This window comes from Corvus kubaryi, unplaced genomic scaffold (assembly GCF_017639235.1).
Source record: "Corvus kubaryi isolate FWS band 111438036 unplaced genomic scaffold, C.kubaryi_AGA036_p1.0 split3-37304, whole genome shotgun sequence".
NCBI classification, from domain to species: Eukaryota; Metazoa; Chordata; class Aves; order Passeriformes; family Corvidae; genus Corvus; species Corvus kubaryi.
The window spans coordinates 2,491,274-2,513,962 of NW_024582087.1; the positions used below are offsets into that span (position 1 = coordinate 2,491,274).

At 50.7% G+C, this 22,689-nt stretch overlaps 1 protein-coding gene across 5 annotated transcripts in view; it reads right to left on the reverse strand.

Annotated features, from left to right (window-relative positions):
• CSMD2 (CUB and Sushi multiple domains 2) overlaps positions 1-22,689 on the reverse strand; it is a 338,283-nt gene that overhangs the window by 287,019 nt on the left and 28,575 nt on the right. Inside the window, exons 1-2 of one of the 5 annotated variants that reach the window (XM_042015478.1) lie at positions 20,888-21,068; positions 20,487-20,754 (exon numbers count right to left, since the gene is read on the reverse strand). In XM_042015478.1, coding sequence (XP_041871412.1) covers positions 20,487-20,643 — 157 coding nt within the window. In that variant the 5' untranslated portion in view covers positions 20,644-20,754; positions 20,888-21,068. Of the gene's footprint in view, positions 1-2,475; positions 2,748-20,486; positions 20,824-20,887; positions 21,069-22,689 lie in introns of those variants that run through there. The other 4 variants (XM_042015482.1, XM_042015480.1, XM_042015479.1 and 1 more) reach the window with 4 other exon arrangements.

A 22,689-nucleotide genomic window follows, 5' to 3' on the forward strand; every position in this document is an offset into this window, starting at 1 on the left:
ATTGAGGATCCATGGCTGCCTCCTCCCTAATGCAGCAGTTTGGGGCATTGCCATTTGCTTTAGTTACTGCTCCTCACACAGAAATGCTGTTACTCCGTGTTGTTCTACAGCCATTCCACCAAACACAGGCGCATCCAAAACCTCTCCCCAGGAGAACTGAAACCCACATCCTGCAGCCACACAAACGCTGAAACACCAGGGGCAAATCCTGCCTGCCCAGCAGCACCTCCGAGGTTTGCTCACCTCACAGAGCCCTCCGCTGCTCGGAGCCCTCCAAACCCACACGCGCCGACTCCTTTCATTGTTTGCACCGCCTTCTAAATAGGGAAAAGGCTCCTTTGCCCGTTGTTTACTGTTGTGAATCATTTATCAGGCACTAAAGATGCCTCCTTACGCGGTGCTTTACCAAGTCATTACAGCTGATCACAAACACGGAGTAGTTTACTCCCAGCCCGGCTCTGACTCTCCGCCTCACCCAATTTCAGCGAGCAAACAGGGAAAGCACCTCCACCCCGGATCAATCCAAGCCTTGCTGCCCTCAGGATTCACCTTCTCCGAGCTGGAGCTTAACCTCCAGTCTCCCATCAAAGCCTGCTGGGTAATAAATAATGCAGAGTCATTCCATTAACTATAACTTAATCAAAAGCCCGCGGATCCAAGAGCATCATCAAGGGGCTGATTTACATCTCAGATAGCCCGAGCCTGCTTCCCCCTGAGCAAGGGGAGTGATGAGCCGGGCACTGCAAGGGCACAGAAAGTGCATTTGTTCTGAATTCAGCTCGTGCCAGCACTGCCAAGCCCAGGAAGAACCCGAGGCCCCAGCTCAGCTCAGCTGCAGGCTGGGAGCGTCCAGCAGGACGGCACAACTCCGCAGATCCCAAAAACACCACGGGTCTCTGGGCACACACAACCCTTCCCTCCCAGTCCAGGAGTCCCTCACTCCCCCCTGCCATCACTTTGTCCCTTTTAGTGCTGCCCAGGCTGTTACTGCAGAGCTCCCACACCCAGGCACTGCTCCAGCCCAGCAATTCCATTTTAAGGCCTTCCCAAGGAAAAAGAGAGGAACAAAAGAAGTGAAAACATATTTAGATTTCCCCACGTGTGCTCTCCCTTCCTTTCCCAACCAAAAATACTGTCTTGGAAAATGACGAGAATTTCCTACACATGTTTGGGATTCCACAAAAGCTCCAACTGAGCCACCACACACCTGAAAACCACAACACCCACACAGGAAAAGGGAGTTTGGAAATTCCAGGTGTCTCTGCCCCATCCTCAGGCACCACCACACTGCTCTGTCAGCCCACAGCATTCCCAGTGTGTCTTCCAGATGACACCTTTGTGTTTCAGATTAGGAAAAGCCTGGACAAAATCACCCCAGCTCTGCCTTTCCTCCATGTCAGATCCGTCCCGTTATTCCTTCAGACCATGGTATTTTCTCCTCCCCACGTGGCCTCAGAGAAAGGTTCATTCTCCCCAGACAGGGGATGTTCACCCTGCAGCTCGTGAAGCCTCTGGGAATATGTGAAAGGCAGGAAAGGGAAAGAGAACAGACATGAGGCTTTTTCAGCTCTCTAGAAATGCCATGAGCACCTACAGAGACAGAAAGGCACCTAACACCGGGAATGCTGAATCTACACACGCAAAAATGTGGGAAAGCACCACTACAGAATAAATGAGCCCAATCTGTTCAATGCTTCCCTCTTCAGTGATGGTTCTGACCCCCTGGTGGGGTTCTGGACTCTGCCCAGCTGTGCCACATCTGTCCTGAAGTGCCAAATCAAAAACTGGACACTGAGTCCAATCCCAGCTGGACACTGGGGTGGACGTTCATTCTGCCTCACCCCGATGTTGGGATGCCACCTGTCACCTCCACTGGCACACTCCCTCCTCTCCTCCAGCCCTCTTTGAAGAAAGTCCTTCCAGCTTTATCATCCTTTGGGTTTGTAATCCATGGCCGAGCCTGTGGAGAGCACATCCCTCCAACACCGAGCTCTGAGCAGCTCTGACAGCGGCAGCGAAAACACCCAGGAAACGTCCAGCTCCAGGTAACAGCAAAACCCCTTCCAGGGAGGAATGTGACAGCCCAGGAACATGACACTGCACACATGTCCTGTCTCACCAGCACACAGCAGCACCCTGACAGGCCAGAGACTCCAGCTGCTGGGAGGGACTGGGAAGGAAAGGCTGCCCTGGGTTATGCTGGGAATTGCTGGAGTAGTCGCTGGTCCTAAAAGCAGCTGCCAGATTTCCCCTTGGGGCTCCAGAACTCCTGTCCTCACAGTGTCACCCCAATCCCCCCACAGCTGCTCCCTCATCCCCCCACAGCAGGAACAGGGAGAGAACGGAAGGGTAAAAGCCAGAAAACGCGTGGGCTGAAATAAACAGCTTAATAGGGAAAGCAAAAGCCGTGCACGCAAGCAAAGCAAACCCAGGAATTCATTCCCTGCTTCCCGTGGGCAGGCAGGTGCTCAGCACCTCCAGGAGAGCAGGACCCCTTCACATGGAGCAGAGAAACACCGTCAATTCCAAATGTCCCCTCCTTTCGCCTTCGTCCATCCATTTATGTCACATGCTCTGGGATACCCCATTGGTCACTTGGGGTCACCTGTCCCTGCCAGGTCTCCTCCCAGCCTCCCACACACTCCCAAATCCCTCCCCAGCACGGCCGTATGAGGGGCAGGAAAGGCCTTGGCTCTGGGCAAGCTCAGCACTAACAAAACACCTCTGTGTTATCAACCCCGTGTTCGGCACAAACCCAAAACACAGCCCCAGAGCAGGGAGGAACATTAACTCTGCCCCAGCCCGAAGCTGCACGTCCTGCCCCTTATTCCATGCCCAGATCCCACATTATCCAGCACAACTCCATTCGCACCGCTCCCCTTCCCAAGTTTTGTTGTAACAGCAGATATCATTCACACAGTCTGTGGAGCACCCCTGCAAAACATCCATGAAAAGTCCACAGAAAGTCTGTTGGATTCATTTATTCCATGACTTTGGGCTCCACCTGTTCTGGTGGAATCAACTCCACCCCAGCTGAAGGCAGCTCAGGGAGGGCGAGCGTGGCACAATGACCTGAGCGTCCCCTGTGCCATCCCTGCCCTGGAATGACCTGGGAACAGAAGGGATTCAGCCTTCCCGGCCCTCATCCCTGTTTTTTTAAACAAAGATTGTTATCTAATCAATCGCTGGCTCCCACCAGGTGCTCGCTGTACCATTCCCAATCACTCCAGCAGATTGATGGAGCACTTTGCCATCTGCAGAGCTCCCAATCCAAACGGAATCAGAGCAGGTGAGACAACAGGACAAGTGTTTAGGAGGGGAGACTCGCACACAGTGAGAGGAAAGGGAGATGGATTCCCTCCTGCTGGAAGAGGAGGCAGGAGGGCTTCAGGACTAATAGTGGAAAATACTGAAAAATTCCTCTGGAGTTGTTCTAAGAAGCGTTTAGAAAATCTCTCGTAACACATCAGTTTTAGTATCAGCAGTACCAAAGTCTAAAGTCTGGTTTAGCAAGGCACATTAATGAACACACATTTTCCTGACCATTTCCAGTCAGCCACCTGCAAAAATTGTGCATTTGATTTGCACTGACTCCAGGTGGAGACACAAACACTGCTCCATCTACCAGCTGATCCAACGGCAATGGATTTAACGTCAGGAAACGTTGGAAACGTGCACAACAAAGAAAACTTTGCTTGGTCAATACTGGTGAGGAGTTTCAATTACTGATTACAGCATCAACAGGGGAAGGGGAAGGGAAAGGGAAAGGGAAGGGGAAGGGGAAGTGGAAGGGGAAGGAGAAGGGGAAGGGGAAGGGAAAGAGAAAAGGGGAAGGGGAAGGGAAAGAGAAAGAGAAAAGGAAAAGGAAAAGGGGAAGGGGAAGGAGAAAGGGAAGGGGAAGGAGAAAGGGAAGGGGAAGGGGAAGGAGAAAGGGAAGGAGAAAGGGAAGAGGAAGGGAAAGGGAAAAAGAAAAGGGAAAGGGAAAGGGGAAGGGGAACGGGAAAAAGAAAGGGGAAAGGGAAAGGAGAAAGGGAAGGAGAAAGACAAGGGGAAGGAGAAGAGAAAAGGGAAAGGGAAAGGGAAAGGGAAAGGGAAAGGGAAGCCCCTGAACCTTTCAGCAGTGAACAAGGCACAGGACTCCTATCAGCAAAGCCGAACACCCCACACTGACCCTTCTTTAAGTGACCTGAGAGTCACCTGCTCAGTCACCAGTGAAGATTTGCCCCATTGCCATCTCTTTGTCCTTGCCAAGTACCAGAGGGCAGGATTCCAGAGGATTCCTTATCCCAGCTGAAGATCTACCGCTTCCCACTCCACTCCATGGACTGAGCACCACATAAATCCCAGGGCTGTGGTGCCACCCAAAGCATTTGCAGTTAGCACTGGCCACAAACAGAATCAGGAACATCTCACACCCCCCACACCTCCAGGCTGTGCTCTCTTTGCCAAAGGGTGATGATAAATCCTGAAGGGAACATCCTCAAAGCTCAGGGAGAAACACCCGGGAGAGGAGCTGCACTGGTCTCATGGAACACACCCTGCTGAGCTCCACTTCCACAGCAGCCCTTCCCATGGCCACTGACAGGGAGTGCAGGAGGATGTGGAGTCATCCAGAGCCCAGCCTGTAATTCCTGCAGGCTTTCTGCAACCACAGTGTCATGGAATCACACCCAGAGCTGCAAAGCCTCAGTGGGACAGTCCCTGCCAGCAGCAGGGGAGCCTCAGCCTGGCAGTGGCACCAGAGCAGCGTCCCTGGCTGCAGCCTGGGCACAGCACGGAGCTGGCACAGCTGTTCCCTGCTGGGATCAGATCTCTGCAGAGCACTGGGACACCGGGAATGGCAGCACAGGGAGCAGCAGCGCCGTCAGTGCCCCGAGAGGAGCTCACACTCGCTGCCCTGCCTGGTGTGAACTGCAAATGCAGAGACAGCAGGGTCACAGCAGCTGTCCCTGCCCGTCCCTCGGCGTGAAGGGACCACCCCAGCTCACCGCCAGAGATTTATGCTCGATTTGCTTCCCCAGTGACAGGAGGGGAGAGGAGCATGGTGAGGCAGCAGGCAGGAGTCTGGCACTGACAGTGCTCTCAGAGCCCTCAGCACGACAGAGACTCTTTGATCTGCCCGGGATAAATATCCAGACACGTTCAGGATTGCACAGAGCCCAACACCCACCCCGAGCTTTCTGCAGGCCCAGCAAACCAGCCAATTCCTCTTCTTGTACCCTGTCTCACTAACCACATGCGTGTCTGTCCTGTGACAAAAGTGACTTTATTCCGTGCCCTTTGCATGAGAACGAGGGGCATTCGTTCTGCCAGGCCCACTGACCTCCACAGGGCTCTAGGGCACCTCAGCTGAAGGAGTTCAGACATTCATATCCTGAAAAACCCCAAGCAAACAAAAAGCCTGAATGCCCCAGAAAGAGACCAGTGCTTTAAGCACTTTAAAAATCTAATTAAGCAGCCAGAGTTGATAAGATTTTAAACACAATCCCTGGTTTCTGCCCTCTCCACTTCTCAGAGCAGCAAATCCATTTCCTGGTACAGATGTTCCACAAGTCAAGTCTGGCCCCTGTGGCACTGCAGCAGCCTCGGATTTAGGTAAAATCATGGAGCTGTGTCACGGGAGCTCTTCACATCTACAGAATTCACCCCGAGCACAGGGCAACGTGACTGAGCCAGAAAACTCCTGGAAAAACTTCACACGCCCTGACAGGGTTTCACTCCCAGCTAGCCTGGTTTGTGCAGGGCAGTGGCAGGAAAGCTGGCTGGGCGTATTCAAGGAAGCCTGAAGGACAGGGAACGAAGCTCCAGGCTTTGGAAGCCCTGGAAAAGCGGCAGCAGGATGGTTCATCCCAAATTACAATTCCAGAGGCAGCCGGGGCCGCAGCACCGCCGCTGGTGCCCTGATGTTGCCAGGCTCAGTTGCTAAGCACAGGCACACAGGGAGCAGCTCCAGCGCTTCCTGACAGGCCTTGGGAGAGGGAAAGGAGAGGGACTGTAAACACACAGAAATTTCTGTGTCTGCTGAGCCGTCAGTGACAGAGTTTGGTGCTATTGCACACAAACCAGCGTCCGCCACGTTCATCAAGTCCCAGATTATTTCCTTTACAACATTCCTGCCTCTGGATTTCAGCAGCTCCAGCTGTTTGGGGCTCCCTGCTGAGGCCCTGGGAAGTGGTGTGGAAGAAGCAGCCAGACACACAAGGAAAGAACTGCTGCACCCAGCCCAGAGCGATCACTCCTCTCCACCAGCCTTAAACACCCAATCTGAGCCTGAATTCGAACCTGAATTTGAACCTGAATTCAGCCCAGGGCAGCTCAGCAACAGAAATGAGCCTGACAGGAGTGTTTTGAGCAAAGCCAGTGGCTGCAGGTGTGTCCAGGACACAGGAGCAGAGCAGCTCATCCACGTGTTTGGGATGAAGGATTCTATCCAGATGCCACAAATCACCCACCCCCAGGATGTGCAGGAAGTTCTTAAACAGCAACAGTGGAAATTCAGGATAAAGCCACAGCTTGGGGCCATTTCTTTCCACACCAACATTTTCCTTTGAACAGTTCTCCCCAGTCTGTTTTACCTGGCCTGGGTGTATTTATGGAGGATAATTTGATCTCCTTCCTGTTTTCCAGGACAAGTAAGAGCTGTGCTTTCACTCCTCTAGGATACACCTCTGATCACCCTCAACCCATCCCGGTCAGAATTCTTCCTGTGCCAAGGACATCAGACCACTTCAATCCTTCCTACCAAGGCTCCTCAATGCCTCATGAAGACTTTTATCAGCTCTTCCTCATCTCTGCTGGAAAACCCTTTGGAGTTGCCTACACACACACTGAAGCTTTCATGATTCACAACCCAGAAAATCCCAGGATTCTTCCAGATTGCTCTTGGATTTCACAAGTTCTGTTTCAAACTCTGTGGCTTTCACATTCCAAACAAACCTAAACAACTGGGTTTCCCAATGCTTCCCCACACTTCCAGCAGCCACTCATTAACCAATTATCTGCAGGAAGTCCACAGCTGCACCACCCCTGCTGGAAACAGGAACCCTGGGCACACCAGCCATCACTTGAGATCACTTGCTCAGCTCCAGAAGCACCACAGTTATCCCAATATTCAGCCAGAATGGCCTCTTCAGGGATGTAATTTCCTTCCCTCAAAACTTTCCCTTTCAGAATTGTCTCTTAATCAATTTTGACTGTTCCCTCAGTGCTGCCACTCCTCTCCACAGCCATTGTCAGTAGAATAATAAACCCGGGCACTTATGGAGCTGCTTCCATCTCCAGAGCACTCCACAGGCATTAACCAATTAATGCAGATTCTGGCGTGAGGAACAGCCCCGCCGGGAATTCCCAGCACTCCCCTCCATGGCCTCTCAGTTCCTGCAGTGCCCTTGGATTCCATCACAGAATCGCTGAATGCTTTGGCTGGGAAGGGACCTCAAAGCTCCTCTCTCTGCACTTTGCCTGGCAAAGCAAGAGTTATCCTCGAAAAAATTATGGTTTAAGGCACGGTTAAGGCACTGAGATGGACGCTGGGAGGCCTTGACTGACCCTGGAATCACGAGAAGGTGTCAAGCCACCAGGTGACCCCTTTGTGACAAACGCCACAAAACCCAACCCAAGTTCACAAATCCTTTTCAAAAGGCCCCAGGCTTTTCAGAGCCCCAGGTTTACAAATATTTTATAACCCAAGAACTGCAGAGAGATGCTCTGGAACATTCCCAACCCCATGTGCAGCCACATTTCCCTTACAAACCCTCCCTGGACAAGTCTCCACTTATTTAGGCATCTAAATAGCCTTGAAAATCTTGCCCTGGGAGTCCGAGCCTCAATGAAAATGTTCAGCCTGATTCAAAACCTTCTGAAAATTTTACTTTTATTTTCTCTGTAAGAGGAACACAGCGAAGATTTCATTTTTTCTCACCTCCACTGACAGACATCTGTAAAAATGACCCAGATCATCTCAACCCCCAACTGGAATTAAACTCAGAAAACACAAGCTAATTTGATGACAAACTTTCTTCCCAGCATCTGCAAATGGACTCTACTCACGAGCAGCATTTTTACTGTCTCATTTACAAGGTGCTAATTATTATCACCGAAACAGATTTTTCAATTTGTATTTCAATTATTTTGCAGTAAAATAATATTTGCATTTAAATGGTTTATCCAGTGGGCTCAAAGGCATTTTCATCTTGGGTGTTAGGATTATCTCAAAAAAGAAAATAAAAATTGAAGAAGGTGAAGTCAGGTTCAAGGTGAAATCCATCCCAAGTCCCAGTGGAGCCAAAATTAAAGAATTCCTCATGAAAATCTTTCATTATTGGACTGCCCTTGTCACCAAACCTTGTCACCACAGAACACCTGAAACCAGCTCGATTCCATTTGCCACTGAAGCTCTGTGTCCACCTGTCAAGTTCAATGTTCCCTCATGGCCTAAGGGAGATCTTGGGCTCCAAATCCCATCTCCCTAATAATCTACAAGCCCTCAGCCCTTGGAATTCTCCCAATATCAGCAATTCCATCATTTCCCTGATGGAGAGCTGATGGTTTAAGGAGAGCACAGTGGGGAGAGCTCCTTCACAAATAAACCTCTGCTAAGCTCTGAGGGGGTTCCAAGGGGTTTTTTCCCCTCCCCACCATGTTTGGGATTCTAACTTAGATTTTACACATCAATTAATTACCCAGGTTGTATTTTCATGCGTTTTTTACTCCCTAAAAGCCCAGGAGTTACACAAGTCCCCTTCTGGTGCTTGCAGGGAGGCCACAGACCCTTTTTAGTCCCCAGGGCTCGGAACAGGGGCCCAGAGAAGCTAAAACAGAAGAAACCACTTTACCCACTGCCATCCCCAGCATCTTACACCTCCAGAGCTGAAATAAATCAAAAATATCACTCGGAACAAGCAGAGACGCCACTTATTAAAAGCTCTTCACTCGTGCACCACAATTCTCATCTCCCCACGCTCTGCAAAGTGAAATGTTCTGTCTGTTTACAAGTGCTCTGAGATCTTCCAACAAACCTCTCTGCCAGGCAATTGTATTACAACAGCTCACACTTGTGTGATTGGATTTGAATTACAAAAAGAGCCAAACAGAAAGCAATTTCTCCTGGGAATTTTTGTTAGGATATAAATCCAATTTTTACTTGATTCCGTTAACAGCACTTTCATATTCACTTCCTTTAAGTATTGCAGCACTTGATATTTATTACCTAATGCCTCCTTGTCACCTTGAGCAATCAATGAAAGTCACCTGGAGTTGACGGTACAGAGAAAAGTTAATAAATAAAAGTTAATAATTCACTTCACCCAATGAGCCAAAAAAAACCCAAGCCCGTCACATGCCCCAAACAACAACAGCTACAAAAGGCTCCTACCAGATTATCTGAAGAAAGAGTGAAACATTTCAATTATACTGAATTTTTCAGTCCATTTAGAGACGAATTTCACGTTTACAATGGCAAAACCTCGATTATTATTTCAGAGAATCATGGAATGGTTTGGAAGAGATGTTAAAGATCATCTGTGGGCACTGAAAGCTGTGAGCTCTGTTCAACAAGCAATGTCCCTCTGTCCAAACATCATCTTGGTAACTGATGGATGCTCTGATAGCACAAAACCAAACTTTTCTGTCCTGTTCTGACCCAGTCTAGAAGAATTCTTGTGCCAGGCACCGATTTTCCACGACTTGTACAGTTTCTGCATCCTGTGACCTCTCCACATCTGTGCAACCACCAGAGAAACCCAGAACTCCCTTCCATTAACATTACATTGTGTTTTATTTTTCTCTCACTTCCTCCATCCATTTAAAACCTCATTTTCACCCACAGACATATTCCACTTCATCTTAGTTTTCAATCCCCAAAGCAGATCAATACCTTTCTTCTTCAATCTACATAGCTCTCAATCAAGGAGCTAACGGGGGGTGAATTGAATCGACTTGTTCGTTCAAATTCGGGATTTTTTGTCAAAAGTCTCATTTGTTAACTGCATTTCATGGGAAAAAAGGCAAAAAACTCCCTGTAAGGGCCCTCAGCATTGGACTCCTGGGCACAAAAAGGTCATTACTTGTTCTCTAATTTAAGATTGGGAAGTGCTCCCAGGAGGAACAAATGACAGAGCCTCCCCAGAGCTGGTATTTTAAATTCAGTGAAATGAACTTGCTCTTTTTAAATAAAATTAGTTAATTCAGCAGGAAGACGTCCAGGTGTTTACCAAGAGGTGACAACAGCAGAGACCTCGCAGGGTTGGCTTTTTATACCTTAAATCTTGCCCAGGATCAGAACCCAGCCCTGCCTGTGCCTCTGGAGAAGGGCCCTGGGCCTGTGAGACACCAGGGTAGCATCAGCCACAGGATCCTGGAATGGTTTGGGTGGGAAGGACCTTAAAGCTCATCCAGTGCCACCCCTGGCACGGGCAGGGACATCTCCCACTGTCCCAGGCTGCTCCAAGCCTCGTCCAACCTGGCCTTGGGCACTGCCAAGGATCGAGGGGCAGCCCCAGCTGCTCTGGGAATTCCATCCCAGCTCCTCCCCACCCTCACAGGGAAGCATTTCCTCCTTTTTTATCAAGTCCAAAGAACCTCACTCAAAACCCACCCTGGGCTTTATCTCTGGGCTCTCCCGACTGTGTAGGGACAATTCCACACCTTGTTCCCTCAGCACAGGAGCTATGATGGGGCTTTCAAAACCGACTTTCATTCAAGCACCTACCAAAGTAGAGACATTCCAATGCAGCTGGTTTACCAGCTTTGAAGAGCTGCAGGATCTGCAGGACAGGACACCAGAGCCTGCAGAGAGGGAAGTGGAGCCCTCAGAGAGGGCAGATTGTCCTTCTGGTCTGGCTGCTGCCTCCAGAGGCTGTGCTGAACCCAACACTGCGAAGAAAGGCCCCACACTGGAAGAAAGTCCCCACACAATGAGGGACAAACTCCCCATCCTTCAAACCCTTCATTATTCTAAAACACTTCAATACTCTAAAACCCTTCATTACTTTAAAATAAGGTGTTATTTTAATATTAACAGCCTGAGTGGTGCTTAACTTTAATGCCAGCCCCTCGGGAATGCTGCTGACAGATGCCCAGTGTCCAGGATCCGTGCCTGACCTTTCCCTAATGGAGACAAAACAACAATAGAGGGATATAAACAATATGCTGTGGAATGCAAGGAGCATCTTTAAAAATGGCATCGCCTTTGGAAAAGCATCAGCTCCATTATCCTTCTGCAGGATGGGATATTTTCCTCCCCTTTCCGGGAGGAAATGTGTTTTTCTAGGTGTTATTATTTGGTGGATAAAGGGGAAAGGAACATTGAATTGTGCCTTTGTCACAGGAGAAATGAGCTGCAATTTTCTGTACCCCTGACTTTAACAGCTCCCCACAGCCTCTGCAAGGTGCAAAGCCTCCTTTGCCAGCAGCAGGGAGAGGAGGGCAGAATCCTGCTGGGATTAATGGATTTAAAGACATGGAGAGGGAGGAATGGGGATAAGATGTGACCCTGTGTAAGCCACTACACCCCAACACATCATTCCCCACTGCAAAGCTCCTCAACAAACTTTCTGTGCCTAAAATCCCACTCCTGATTTTTCAGGGAATAAACTCCACCTCAGGCCATCCGACTCCAAAAGCAACGACATAAATACCACCAAAAAAAAAAAATTCTTATTTCAAACTCTGCTTTCACTAAATTAACTGAACAAAATATTGATAAACTGCTGATAAATAACAGGAACCGTAACAAGGAAACAAGTTCTCCATTTGATCTCTGCCATCCTGCAGGCATTCATCTTCTTAATTAATTAGATAATATTATTAGTACAGCACTATTTTTCCCCTCCATAGACAAGAAGCTGGAGCTCACATAATTTAAGCAACTGCTTCAAAGGCAGAGTCTGTGGCAGGTTAAAATCAGAAGGTCCAGACCATCCTCTGCAAATATCCTGCTTTGCTGAACTCTGGGATCCAATTCCCTGATGCTTCTGGCAAATTCTCAGTGCAAATCTCCTACCTTCCCATCTCTAGGGAGTACACTTTGCTTTTAAAAGCTGCAGTCTTTGCATAAAACATGGATCTAAACATATAAAAACTGTGGAGGCAATTCTGTACAAATTACAGGAGCTGTGCAAATCCTTCCTGCAACAGAAACTGCATGAGATTTCATTTCTGACTTTTTCTGACAATATTACTTGAAGTTCAGTAGCAGACAGACAACTTTCACCTCAAAATGTCATTCACAATTAATCCCAAATTGTACATGAAATGGTTGAATTCACTCCACGCAATCAAGGGAGAGAACCAAGAGCATGTAAAAGTTGTGCAGTTAATCAACCTCGTGCAATTTGTACCTGCTGAAAGCTCCTCGCACACATCCCAAGATCTCTCCCTGCAGAATAAATCTGTAAATCATTTTGCAAATTCTATTTATCCCTGTTTTAGGGATGGGGAAGGGAAGCAGAGTGAGTGAGGCTCTGAAGGACTCCCCAGTGCCCACAGCCACGGGAAGCAGCAGGAACTGGGCTCTAACAACTCCTGCGAGTCAGGGGAGTGTGCAAATAACAGGAGAGCACTGAAGCAGCAAATCCCCAGTTGTGGTTAATTCTCTGCCTGTGATTAACTCATCTTTCTTGGCTATTCCAGCCCTTCTTGCACCTTCTGATGCAGCTGGGGCCGAGATTATCAGGCTGTGACCGTGCCTTGGTCTACACGGAAGTGACAAGTGAGGAACAGGTAAAATTCTACACTGAAAGAAATGTAGGAGGCCCCAAGGCAGGTGGATGAAACCCAAATAAAGCCATTTCACCAGGACAGAACAGACTTCACATTCCAGAGGTCAGAGGAACAAACCTTCCCTTCCTTTTGTTTTCAAGTGTTCTGGACAAAGACACCTTTATTTGATATTCACTGTTGTTTTATCTGTCTTGAAACGGGAATCGCAGACATTTTGATAAATGGACAGAGGAATTGTTCTGTTCCAGTGTAACCACTGTGAAATGCCTTTGCACACACCTCATCTGCAGCAGGAAGGCTTCTCAAAAACCACCTCAGGAGCAGCAGCATCACATTCCTGTGCTGGCACTCAGTGTGGGATGACGCAGGAGCGACATCCAGGCTGCTCCTGGCTCTGCTGACGCCCTGCTGGGTGACCTTGGCCAGGCCTTCCTGCTCCTGCCTCTGCCTCCCACCTTCCCTGCACCTCCTGGGGCACCCCCTGCTCTGCCCAGGAATGAAACAGGAGTAGAAATGCCTTTTTACGAGGAGGGAAGGGGATAACATTCACCAGCAGGAAATGGGAAGCTGTAGATTTCCTTCTGGTCGGATGGAAAGAGGAGATGCCTTCCGAGGACACTCAGGATTAACAAAGGAAGAAGCTAAAACGCCAGCAAGGGTTTGAGAATTTCTTTAGTGAGGACTTGGCTGCAGCTCCAGCCCTGGCCAGGTGGTGCCCACACAAACAAAGCTGGCTCTGGTGACACTGGTGGCCTTTCTCACGTGTTGTCCTAAGCCAAAGCTGGCTTGACAAGCAGAATTCCAGCAACACTGGAAGAAAGGCCCTCTGGGCTGCGATTTCCACCTCTTCCACAGTCCTCCAACACTCTAGCATTACACACAATACTTGTTGATAGTTTAGACTGCTCCCTCTGCCACACAAGGGCCACCTCCAGGTGCATCCAGGAGGAATTTCTGCAGGGAAAGGCTGGTCAGGCATTGGAACTGCCCAGGGAGGTTTGGAGTGCCCATCCCTGGAGGTGTCCACGGAAGGCCTGGATGTGGCACTCAGTGCTCTGGACTGGGGACAAGGTGAGGACTGGGCACAGGTCGGACTTGATGGCCTTGGAGGGCTTTTCCAACCTCAGGGATTCCAGGATTCTGAGTGTTTACACCTCACTGGACAGGTAATGACACTGCTGATAATCACACCACACTGTCACACACCAACACCACAGGCTGCACGGGTGTTTCTGCACCCTGCTCCACTTCCTTCAACCCTCTACAAACCTTCATTCCCCCAATGCAGGCCACAGGTTCATTTCCCAGCAGATTTCTGCAGTCAACAATGGGGCAGGATTTGATTTTTTTTAATTACTCTCCTATCTCACACCTCCCTGGCAGCCACAGCTGCTCCAGGCCTCATGGTTACAAAATCCTCTCCCAGTGGAAGTCAGAGCATCACATCTCCTTACTCCACGATTTTTCTGACCCCTTGGGAATCACCAGCACCAGCAGGACTCTGACACAGCCCCCAGTTCTCTTTCCATCCAACAAACCATGGTGTGCACTCAAAACCAGGGAGTTTATTCCCACAGGTGATGTTTGTGCCTTGGAAGGACAGGAAATTATTGTGAAGAGCTGAGTCAAGGAATGCACCTGACACTGGGAAGAAAGAAGAAACACCACACAACCCACCCCAAAAACTCTCATCCACTTTCATGCAAGGGAGGTGTAAAATCATTTCCATCCAAGCTCCCTGCAGTTTCCATGGGGCCAAGACACTGAAACAGAGTTGATTTGATTCCTTTAATCAATGGGATTGTCCCAATTACACATTAACCACCACCAGCCCTGGCTGCCACTGCAGAGCATGGAGGCAGCACAGAGATTTTGCAGATCCCTGCACAGCATCCTGTTTGTTGCAAGCAGAGAACATCCATTTCCATAATTGCACTGTACTTCACTCCCCAGAAATGCTGTGTAAACACCAAACTGTGGCTGCTACTATCACTGGGTTCATCTCCATATCCCAACTCCACCAAAAGCCATAGAAGTGGCTTCTCCACGGAGCAGGAAATAACCTTGGAGTTGCACTGGATGCCTTAGGTTTTAACTTCTCTATTTTCCAAATCCTGCACTGCCCAGTGTGTCACTCTGAAGTTTCTTGTGGCCTGTTCACTTCTGCTCTCTGTGCTGGGCAGACAGAACAAAGCCTCTCCGGGCCTGCTCTCCAGGGACACCCAGACCGTCCTAGGCCCAAAAAGTATAAACCAAAGAGCCTCTAAAGGGGGGCAAGCTGAGGGGAATTACCTTATTAACTGAAGCTTTAATTGGAGAATTCACCCTGCTATGCAAATGAACCAAACCTATAAAAGTGTGAAGAACTCGTGCCCTGCCATCCACCTTGGGGCCCATCTCGGCAGTGGCCTCTGGCTCCCAGGGGTACCTCTGAAGGCCTTTCAAACAAATCCCTGCCTTTATTCCCTTACTCCTGTCCAGTCTCTGTTTTTAAGTGGCCACTTCAGGCATCACACTGAAATCACCTCACAGCAAGGAGCCTCACGTTCCTTGGTGGACAACTGAGGAATAAACCAGGAAAAGCCGTGTCGTGGTTAAGGCTGAGCTGCCAACGTTTTCTGCTCTGCCCTGAACTCCCCAAACAACCCCGTGCAGGTCACTCCGTGAAGCAATGAGTTATTCCATGGAGTGGTTTGGGCTGGGAGAAACCTCGGGAGATCAGGTTGAGTCATTTGTTAGGAATCCGTCTCTGCTCTCAGAGGTTGCAGAGACACTGGGTGGGATCAGAGCCTCACCTGGGCTCCTGCCCTGCAGTAGCTCCAGGACAAGGATGAACTGCACACACTGGAGCTCTCACTAAACTGACTTCAGGGAAACATTTCAACGAGCAGTGAAAATTAAAGCGCTGAGCTGGACCATAAATCCTCAGTTACCAGGCAGGATGGATGGTTCCCACCTCTTCCCAGGTGGAGCAAGAAGCCTCACCTGGTTTAAACTCCTCTTAAAGCCTGATGCCTTTTCCCTTCCCATCATTCCTCACTGGATTTAGAGCCAATCAACAGGATTCCACCACCTCTGACACTGCTGGCTGCTGTGTACGTCAAGAAGACAGCTCAATGCTGCACTCAACAATTCCAGCAGTACAGAATCTTTACTACTTAATCATTCCTTTTTTTGTAGCCCTTAAAGTCTTATCTCTCCCCTTCCATTTGAATTTGCTCTATCTTCTGTTAGAAAAAAAAAGCCTATTTTAAATTTAGGCCTATTCATGGTGTTTCTGCATCTCCCAATGCCTAGAAACATGGAGGAGAGTAAAGAAGTATTATGTAAAATCCACTCAGCTAAACAGAGCTTTGTTAAGGCCCATGAAAAATTACTCCAGCCCTGTGTCTCAGGATACTCCTGATAAAAATGGAGTTAAAAAGACTTTTCTTGCAATGCTGGGGGCTCAAAACCAGTTAAGGCTGCCTGACCTTGCCCCCAACTAACCCTCAACATTATCATAACAATTTCCTCTGGTCAAGATCCAGGCCAAATTCTGGCAGGAGTCGGGGGGCAGCAGCAGGAACAGAAACACAGCTGTGAAATTTGGCATTTCCCAACCAGCTGGGCTCTCGGAAACCGGAGAAGGGCAGCAACACCACGCAGTAATTCCACGGCTGGAAATCCCTGGAGCGCTGGTGAAGTGGCTGACAGCAGCCTGGGGGGATGAGGAACCATTCCCTAGATGCGAAGCAGGGAGGAAAACTCAGTTTTGATAGGAACACACATCCCCTACAGCACTGACGTCTCCTAAACAGCTCTGCCACACCTGGAGCCCAAATCCATCCACGGGATCCGGGGCAGACTGCCTGGATCCCACTCCCCGCACCCATCCTGATGTCCTGACGAGGGGGAGGCAGCAGCAGAGGAGCAAACAGCCCCCTGTGCTCCCTGCAGCTGGCGCAGCTGGGAGCCGGCAGCAGCGGGATCCGGCATTTCCCCGGGAGGCATCCGAGGGACGGGCGCAGCTCAGTGGGGAGCAAGTGGGGTTTAGATGTTCTTCAGCTGCACTCAGCAGCCACAGCGAAAAAACGCCAGAGGGACAGGCAAGGAACAACTTCCAGCACAGGGAAATCTGCCAGGAATGGGAAGGCAGAAGGTGGCATGGGCAGTGCTGGGTTAACGATGGATTCTGTGACCTTAAAGGTCTTTTCCAATCCAAATGGTTCTGTGATTCCCTGAATTGTGAGCCAAACATCCCAAGCTTGCAGCAGAGTTCTGGCCACAGCTCAGGGCACACACTTCCATGGGGAAATGTGCTGGATGTGGATGTTCCTCATTGGGAACTCCCAAGTGAGGATTTAAGACAAGAGAACAAAATAAAGGGATGATTTACAGCATAAATGCACCCTGTGGTGGTGCAGCCCCCTCCCCTGAGCTCTGGGCTCAGGAAAGCTCGTTAGGCCTGGGTGCTGATTAATGGGAGCTGGGCAGGTGGCTCCCCTGCAGCTCATCAGAGACCCCTCTGCTCCCACAACTCGTGGTCCCTCACGAGCTCCTCTTTTCTCACCAAGAGCCTCGAGACTTTGTCTGAACAACAGCCTCAGTGGAATCATATTTCAGTTACGGGACTTTCTGAGGAGAATTCCCCTAAACCACCTCGGATGGATGCACTTGTGCTCTCTAAGCTACATTTACCTGCAGCAGGACCACACAACATCACCTTCCACAAGCAAGGATGGCTCATGGATGGATCCAAAACATCCCTAACAGGAACTGAAGGGGCCATCATTTCAACAGGATGCTGAGATGAGAAGCACACCGAGGGTATGAACCAGCCTTACACACGGCTGGAAGCTGTGCTCTTTAAAACAGGAACCTGGTTTGTTTTTCCTACATCCCATTCCGTGTTCTCAGCGTGCATCTGGACAGAGCAGGTCTCCAGCTCAGGTCTTTAATTTAAGTTTGATCCAGAACCACCAGATTTACTGACTGCACCTCCTACTGAACCTTCTCCTCATATTTCTAATACTGGTCCACACCTGATTAAAAACGTGGGACAACAGGGAATGTTCTTTAACCCCTCGTGGTCCCTCAGGGGATTGGAATTATCAGTGCAGGTTGAGATCTCTGCAATGAAACCTCCCCTGTCCTCTGTTCCTGCCCACATCTTAAATTCATAAACAAAATTCATAAACAGCTTCCTGCTCCTCCACTCTTCAGAAGAGAAGTCTGGCAAAAACTACTTTCCATTGAGAAAAAAGAAAATTACAGAGGTCTAAATTGATGAGATGGTGTTTCAAGCTGGTGCATCCTCCCTTAACCCAGTACCACGCAAGGTGCTGACTAATAAGGCACAGTTTGTAAATAATGGTGTCAAGACCCTTTTATAATAGGCCATTAAAATGTGTTTTATCTGTGTTTATCCACACACACGGGGCCTACACAAGCCCCAAATGCACCTTTCAGTGCTGGAGCACAGCTGATTCCCCAGACAGGAGCAGAAAGGAGTGAGCAGCGCTGCTGTGCCCACCTGATTGACAATCCATACCCAGAATTCCAGAACCATCACACTCGAGAGGCCGGGCAGGGGCCACCATCAACCACAGCCAAAGGCAAATCCAGTGCCCTCTGCCCACCCTACCCCTGTGAAACCATCACTGCACCCCTAAAACTGAAAGGGGGAACCACACAAACCACTTCCTCTCCCCCTTCCATACCTACAGTAAACTTCCCATCCCCAAGCAGCACCTTCCCTCCCGTTCCAGCTCCGTCCTTTCCCAAGGGAAGCTCCGTTATCCTGCCCTCGGACACAGCAGCACCCGAAGGCACCACACGCCCTGTGCCAGTTTTTAGAAGGCCATTTTTGGGCAGCAGGACTGCAGACACGGCCCAGCTGATGTGATGGGAGCAGCGTTTCTCCCCTTTTTATGTCGAACTCCTCGCTGACAGCTCCACACACACGGCTCTGCTGCCACACTATGGGAACTCCTGGCTACTGCTCCCTACACACCGCCGGCAACGGGAGAGCTTGGAGCTCTTGGAACTTTGTTCCACAGCGGTTCAGGATTCAGCCCAGGCTGAACTGATTTCCCGGGATTACACCCCAAACCCACCGCGGAGCCTGCAAAGGGCGGGTGCCTCCCCTCCCTCCGTGTGCGTCCCTGCGTACCCAGCACCAGACACTGACGCCAAAGTTGGCATCCTGCTTCCACAAAACCATCATGTCTGGGGTTTCAGAATCGAAAGAGATTACTGATCAATGCCTCTGGCACTCATGCAGATAAAAAAAACATCTGAGATCTAAAAAGCTTTCGCAGGTCTTTTGCTCACAAAGCAAAACAACCCAGAGCATCAACCTCTGGCTGAAGGATCCAGAACAGAGAGCTCTAAATGCAGACAGGAGGGACCAGGGGCCTGAGAAGACAGGATTAAATGCTCAGCAAGGTACAGAGTGAAGCCTGGAAGATCCAGTATGAATAAGCCACAGACAGCTCAGAAGAAGAAAAAAAGCTGTAAGCCCCTGATAGAGTAAATCTGAGATTTAGGTATCTCTCCATCAGTCTGCTCGTATGAGGAAAGCTCAGCAGAAGCTGCTGGAATGGTTTTCCTCAGTGCACAGGCTGAATGTTCACACTGAAGAAATGAAAAATAGCCACCAGAATAAATATCCAGCCTTTATTAGGACCTGTAGGTCGTTTGGGTGGGTTTACAGCCTTTCCTAACAGATCCTCCCAGTCAGCAAAACTGTTCAGCTCCACTGCCAGAGTGCTCAGGAGGAGCAGTTAATCCTCATCCTGAGCCCCTGAAAGGAAACCTGCCTTACATAATAAAATTAGTGTTGCATTCCAGATAAAGTTCCCCCCCCCCAAAGCCAAGGAGCTTTCATAGACATCAACACCCAAACAGGCATTCCTCCAGCCTAGGATACAGCAGACAAGACAACGTTACTTGGAAACTCTTGGAAATCGGGGCACTGCACAGTGTGGAGAGCAGCCACTGCCAGCACTCGGCTCTCCCACTCTTCCCCCTCCTACACACACAGAAGGACAGTCCCTAAATATTTGCTGTTTACACCAGAAATAAACTTCAGTCCCTGGATCTGCTTTGGCTACAAGGGCAGCTGCGGAAATGAGGTAGGAGACACAAGCAAACTGCCCCCAAATTCGAGCCTTCCTCAGCTTTCAAGCCCAAACATGCATATTTCATAAAAACCAGGATGCTGAGGCCAAGGAGCTCATATATAAGAGATATTCAACTGGGAAGGCAGGAGGAAAAGGAGGAAAGTGCTTCCATCTTCATGCAAGGCATCCAAAAATCTGTTTTATCAGCTGTGGGCAAGCAGCAGGGTAGTGAAATCCTGAATTAACGTGCCAGGGAAAGACAGAGGGGAAAGCAGTGCTGGCATTTTTCACAGTCATCCTGCACATCACCAGCGCCTGTGCCCAAACCTGACCCACCGGGGAAGGGGAATGAGATCATAGAAAGCCACCCTTTATCACACCCCAGCGCTTAAAAAATTGTTGCTCCCGAAGGATGCAGCTCCAAAGGTCTGAATCAAACACCCCCGGTGCCGTGCCCAAGACGCCAGGGCAGCGTGTGCCGACACCCCAGTGCCATCACCCCAGTGCCATCACCCCATGGCCACCCACCCCAGTGCCGTCACCCCAGTGCCACACGCCCCGCACCCCCTTTCCCATGCGGGGGGACAACGCCGCTCCTTTCATCCCCGCAGCTGGGGATGGAAAAGAAATGCTCGTGCAGAAGTTGCCCACGACACTCACCCATCGCCGATCCAGCCAGCAGCCCCAGCGAGAGCAGCAGCGCCCGGCTCCAGGCGCTCCCCTCCGCCGTCATGAGAGCCACGATCCCCAATTTCCACCAGTGCCTTCCGAAGCTGCAGCTGCATCCCGGCTGGTCCCATCCCAAGGAAGGTTGCATGTCAAAGGGCAGCGGCAGGAACGGGGCGTGCTGGGGGTCTGCCGGTCGCTGCTGTTGGGTTTTTCCCCCTTTTTTCCTTCCCCTTGGTGATTGGGATGGTCCTCGGCTCGGCTGGATGAAGAGGAGAAAGGAAGGAGGAGGGGGGAGGTGGGGGGGGAAGCGGGTCAGGCTTGTGATTTTTATTATTTTTTTTTTCCCCTTAATTTTTTCAGCCCAGGAGAGAAAAAAAAAAAAAAAATCCCACCGCATGGAAGGCTCTGAGCTTCTGCAGCTGGAATGAACCAAGTGTGGCAGCAGCTCGGGGAGAGGAGAGGAGAGGCGAGGAGAGGGAAGGCGAGGAGAGGAGAAGAGAGGAGAGCAGGGGAGGGCTGGCGCGTCCCTCCCGGTGGCTGTCTCAGAGCCAGCTCCTCGGCAGCAGCACCACCAGCACCACGCAGCCCTCAGGGATTTATACTTTTTTTTATTAAGCCACTTGATTAATCGTTCCCGGAGCTTTGTTCCCTCTCTCGATGGGGTGTTGTGGCAGGGGGATGCTGTGCAGCCTCCACACGGAGCTGCCTTGGGGGTGCCCCCCCCAACCCCCCAACCCGGCACCAGCCTCCCACCAGCACCAAACCCCACACAGACTGGGCTCCAGCAGGGTGTTTATTTTTGACACTACAGGTTTCCTGATAAGGAACGAGCCCCCCAGCCCCCATTTCTCTCTCTCTCTCTCACACACATCGCTGTTTTTCTCACACCGCCCCCCCCCCCCCAACAACTTGATGCTATTGACACAATTTTTGTGATGAAGCAAATTTTGTTACAAACACAGGTCATGACAGACACCCCCTCCTCCCCCCCCCGCGCTTTTCCCTATCTGTCCTCGCAGCACGGCTCCCAGCAACAGAGCGGTCCCCTGATACTGGTGGGACTGGTCCAGAGGCATCCTGGAGCTGGGAGCCAACAGGCAGCTCCTGCCCTTGGCAGGGCTGGCAGAGCCCCATTTCTCCCCCACCAGCACCACCAGCACCACCAGCACCACCTCCCCTTGTTTTTGTTTTAACATCTCCCGGTACGCCGGTCCCTGGTAGCTGCAGGCAAGATGGGGAAAAGGGAGGGAGGAATGGGAATGCAGCCACTTAACGCCACATTCGGGAACTTCATTATCTTGCTAATGATGCTCAGAGCCAGGGACAAGGAAAACAACTCGAACACGACACCAGAGCTTAAGGAAATAAATAAATAACGAAGAAAAAGGCACTCTGGAACGCTCGAGCATCCTCCCCCTCCTCCCTCCTCGGCAAGCACCGACTTCACGTTCGTGACAGGCTCGGAGCTGCCCCTCTCCCACAGCCCTGTGGAACAGGGGGTGTTTGCCAGCCTGACATCCCCCTCTCCAGCGCTGTCATCCCCCTCTTCCCCCCGTCCATCCCTGTTTCCCCCGCTCCCCCCGGGGTGCGAGGGAGGCGCGGCCGGGCCGCTGCCCCCGGTGCCCACACCGGGCCCGGGCCGCTGCCCCCGGCCGTGCCGGGGCCACATCGGGGGCTCCCCTGGCCACCCATCCCCCTGCTCCTCCGGCTCCCCCGGCTTTGCATTTGCTGCAGCTTCTTGCTGCAAAACCCCCTTCTTCGGCCGTGTTCCGGTTGCCTTGAATGAGCTTATTTGACAGCTAAAAAACAAATTATATCGAGGGCTCGCCGCTCTGTCCCTCCACCCTGGGATCAATCCTCCTTCTCTCTCCCTCTCCCTCCGTCCCCTCTGCTTTTCAATCCTCGCACTGCCTACACCGGGAGCCGCTGCCAAGAGCCAAGGCAACCAGGGCTGGCACATGAAAGAGTTGCTTTATGTCTGTGTAAACTGCAGCATCAATTCAAACAGCCCCGATTGTGCGAAGGCACAGCTCCCCCGGGGAAAGCTCCGGGGACGGGGGGCCACAGCTCCATGCGCTCGGTGTCCCCTCCCCAGCCAGCGATGCCCCCCAGCCCAATATTGCACCCAGCTGAACTGGCAAGGGGCTGCTGCACACCCGCAGGGCAGAGGCTGAGCCAAGAGCCCTGCATGCAC